At 36.3% G+C, this 3,848-nt stretch overlaps 1 protein-coding gene across 1 annotated transcript; it reads right to left on the reverse strand.

Annotated features, from left to right (window-relative positions):
• Positions 1-1,665: 1,665 nt before the first annotated feature.
• On the reverse strand, positions 1,666-2,992 carry LOC106090356 (proteasome subunit alpha type-1-like). Its single transcript, XM_013256523.2, has 3 exons — positions 2,886-2,992; positions 2,196-2,834; positions 1,666-1,954 (listed from the first exon to the last, which is right to left on the reverse strand). The coding sequence occupies exons 1-3, from the start codon at positions 2,886-2,888 to the stop codon at positions 1,751-1,753; spliced, it is 846 nt and encodes a 281-aa protein (XP_013111977.1). The 5' UTR covers positions 2,889-2,992; the 3' UTR covers positions 1,666-1,750.
• Positions 2,993-3,848: the final 856 nt, after the last annotated feature.

Genomic DNA, 3,848 nt, shown 5'->3' on the forward strand with positions numbered 1-3,848 from the left:
TTCCCAGCAGTGCGAATGAGTGGAAAAATATTTCTGTTGACTTTGAGAAAAAATGGAATGTTCACTTTTGTTTGGTGTCATAGGCAAGACTCATACATTTGTATAAAATAATTTTGTTTTAATCTTTTTTATTCCTCTCATAAGACGGCAAACATTGCTATCAAGAGCAAAGCAGACTATGGATCATACTATTACAATTACAAGGGTTTCAATAGGGTAATACTGCTGGCTGTTATTGACGCAAATTATAACTTTTATATGCCAATGTTGTTTCAAATGGAAGAATAAACGACGCTGCAGCATTTAATGAATCATCACTGATGAAGCCACAACGAAAAACCTTTGCGATTTTCCTTTTCCTTACTTTTTACCTGCAACAGAGACGTAAGTTCCTTTTGTATTCGTTGCAGATGACGCTTTCTGGATGACATCAAGAATGTTAAAATCTTATGGGGAGAGGTCAGCTAACGAAAACAAAATTTTAAACTGCAGATTTAGCCGGGCAAGCCGTGCTGAAAACGCGTTCGGAATTTTGGCAAACAAACTCAAATATGTCAGAGAAATGTACAGCCCTATTCTGAAAAACAATTCCCGGGAGTTTATTCCCTAATCCCTTTTCTGAATAAAAATTTACTGGGAGTTTATTCCCTAATCCTTTTCCCTTATTCTAAACAAACATCGAAAAACGGAAATATTTCCCAGAGAAAAAAGTAGCTATTCTTAATCGTTATAAAAGGGAGAATGAGACGGTAAAACTTGGAGAAATTCCCCCAAACAAATGAAAGGGAGCTAGGATACAAAATTATAAATTTTATTGTTTTTTTTTTTTTTTTTTAAATGGTACCTTAAATGTATGGAAATTGTTTTTTACCTTTTCATCCAGCAAGAAAAGCGGCAACCGCCGGGAAATGTCGATTAGATCTTCAAGTCTTAGTCATAAAAGTGACCTATAGATAAAACGGCTTACAGGCAGACAACCACAGCATTTATAACGACGAAGGAAAAGCAAACGTTTATATTACGATTCAGCCACCTTAACTCCTTTTGGCAAGGGAAAACGCCAACATACAGGATGTGGGCCCCGCATGCAACCGGTGGTAACACGACACAATTAATCTGTCTACCGGGTCACTCTGGAAGCATCTAATTTAGCCAACGATAGTTGGACGAAGACGGAAAGTAACAACACAGAAATATGGTGACAAGCTGTAGGCCATAATTGTGCACTATTAAAATACAAAAATTAAAACAAACATTACAAAAGCCACACAAAAGACGTTTGTAAACATTTTTAGCAACCGTAATAACTTCTGTTTGCTTATTTTTCCATTTATGTTCTTTTTTCCAAAAAAATATCAGTCAAATGTTTAGCCAAAATAAAACGGCTGTTTTCGAAATTCCCTCTCCCCATTCAATCAGAATAGGAGGATTTTATTCGAGAGAGAAATTAATTCCCAGGGAGTTTTCAGAATTGGGCTGAAAAAGTAGCAAACACGTTTTTTTCAGCAGGTGTATTCAAAACAGCAGATTTTGTTTGCTGGCCGAAATGTTTGCTAATACAGCAACCCTATGTTTGCTGAAACAGCAGTAATGTCTGCTTTCCCATTTTCAGCAGACAAAAAATGCTGTTTTAGCAAACATTTATGAATATAAAGGCAACAGGAGTACAGGAATAATCATTGTGTTTATTAACCAATTAATCAGAGTTGATTTATGTATGTATATTTTATTCACATGCAAGATATCATCACTACTGATCCATAGTCGATACCAAAACTTGGGGATCGGGTGTTGTACGCGGTTTTTCCTCGTCGCTTCCGTGTGATTCGTCTTCGGAATTCGTTTGAACCACATTTGTGCCAATTTCTTTGGCCATATTCAAATATTGAAGGGTTTCAATATCGTCAAGAATTTTAAAAGGTTGGTTTTTGCCAACGATTGCGACCGATATATTCTGAAATAGAGAATCGAATTACATTTAATTTAAACTTCAAATTTCATTCCATTCATTTTGTTAGTAGTCTAGAATAGAAAACCAGGTTGACCCTCGCCAAAACCTCGCACGGGAGTTTAAAAATATAAGCCCATATTCACAAAACTTAAAGTAGGTTTATTTGATAGAACTGTCAAAGTAACTACAAAGTTAAAAGCTGTTTTAAGTTTTGTGAATGGCGGTGATATAGTCTTAAACTTACCAAAAGTGAACTAGTTTCATCTTTTCCAGCTAAATCTTCGTTAGGGAGGGAGCCCCGAATAGCTTGAATGCCATGGCAAATAAGTTCATCTTTTGTACAGTCTGTGAAACTGCTTATATGGCGCTCTAAATACGTTCGTGCACTTTGGGATCTAGAACCAATTGACATAGCCTTGCAGTTGAAAAAATTTGCTGAAGGAACAACTTGGTAAATATGTGGCCCCATTTCATCATATCCTGCTACAAGCAAACCAACGCCATAAGGTCGACGATCATATCGTTGAGTACTACTCTGCATTTTATTGCCCAAATAAGAAATAAGTCTTGACACCGGATACGTTGTGTCATAAGAATATTTGAAATTAAGGCACTCCATCCGCAAGATGCGGCTTAATATGCGGGCGTCTGCTGTAATGCCCGATATCGATATACCTAAATGGTCATCAATTGGAATAATTTTTCTTTGCGATGAAGACAATTCTGACGAGGCTCTACTCAAAGCCACAAGTATGGCGTAGTCTTGATTTTTTAGACCAACAGTGGCAGCGCCAAGTTTAACTGCCTCCATGGCGTACTCGACTTGATGTAAACGACCTTGTGGACTCCAAACAGTAACATCACTGTCGTATTGATTTCGAAACTAAAAAAAGCAACATTAAACGACGTAAAAGTCAAAAACTTTCCTACGAACCATGACGACAAAATCTTTTTTTTTTTTGAAGCGAATGACAAACAATTTCTTCACCACAATTCAGAATAATGATAAAGCAGTTGATTATTAACAAAAGTTGATTAGCAACCGGGTGTCACCGACTATAAGATTTGTACTAAAAATTTTTATTTAGCCTGAACCTAAATAGAAACTAACCTCGTCGGCACCTGTCAAAAATCCAAGTGTCGCCAATTAAGTGATTTTTTTTAATTCTATTTAAAACACGATATATATAGTGCAAATCGCGATTAATTTTTTTCTACCTGCATGAAGTTGCCAACGATAACTCACAAGATGGGAGTAATACAGGGTGACACGTAAAAAATCAGCATGTACGGGAATTATCAACAGTTTTTAGCTACTGTCGTCAGAATATTAAGCGGTTAATAAACTAATTCCATTCTGGAGGACGTAAATGGACTTCGTTCAAAAAAGTGCGCATGCCACATTAAAGAGGATATCAATACCTTTTATTTGGTTTACGACACCCAACCACACAGAACTGTTCGTTGTTTCGTAGAACAAACCTTCAAGTTTTCTGTTTCGAAACTGAAAGGCAGAACACTAAATCAAGTTTGGAAGACATAAATGTTCTTCGTTCAATAAAGTGCATACACCAAATTAAAAGGGAAATCAATACCTTTGATATGGTGTACCAGACATATCCCACACCTGTTTTTCGTAGAACAATCCTTCAAGTTTTCTGTTTCGAAATTGGAACTCAGGACACTAAATCCAGTCTAGAAGCCATAAATGGACTTCGTTCCACTACATAATATTTTTATTTGTGCATAAAATCGATTAGTTTTGATAAATTTCCGAAGTCCATTTATAGACTCCAGACAGGATTTTATGTCCTGCCCTCCAATTTCAGAACAGTTTTTTGGTTATGTGTGGTATATAAAAATAAAGGCATTGATATCCCCTATAATTTGGTATGCG

Source organism: Stomoxys calcitrans, chromosome 3 (assembly GCF_963082655.1).
Source record: "Stomoxys calcitrans chromosome 3, idStoCalc2.1, whole genome shotgun sequence".
Lineage (NCBI taxonomy): Eukaryota > Metazoa > Arthropoda > Insecta > Diptera > Muscidae > Stomoxys > Stomoxys calcitrans.

What these genes read in the sequence shown, in the direction of transcription:
- LOC106090356 (XM_013256523.2), bottom strand. An exon ending in ATGAAACTAGTTCACTTTTG is followed by an intron (nt 1,955 to 2,195) that starts GTAAGTTTAAGA and finishes TCTCTATTTCAG; the next exon opens with AATATATCGGTCGCAATCGT.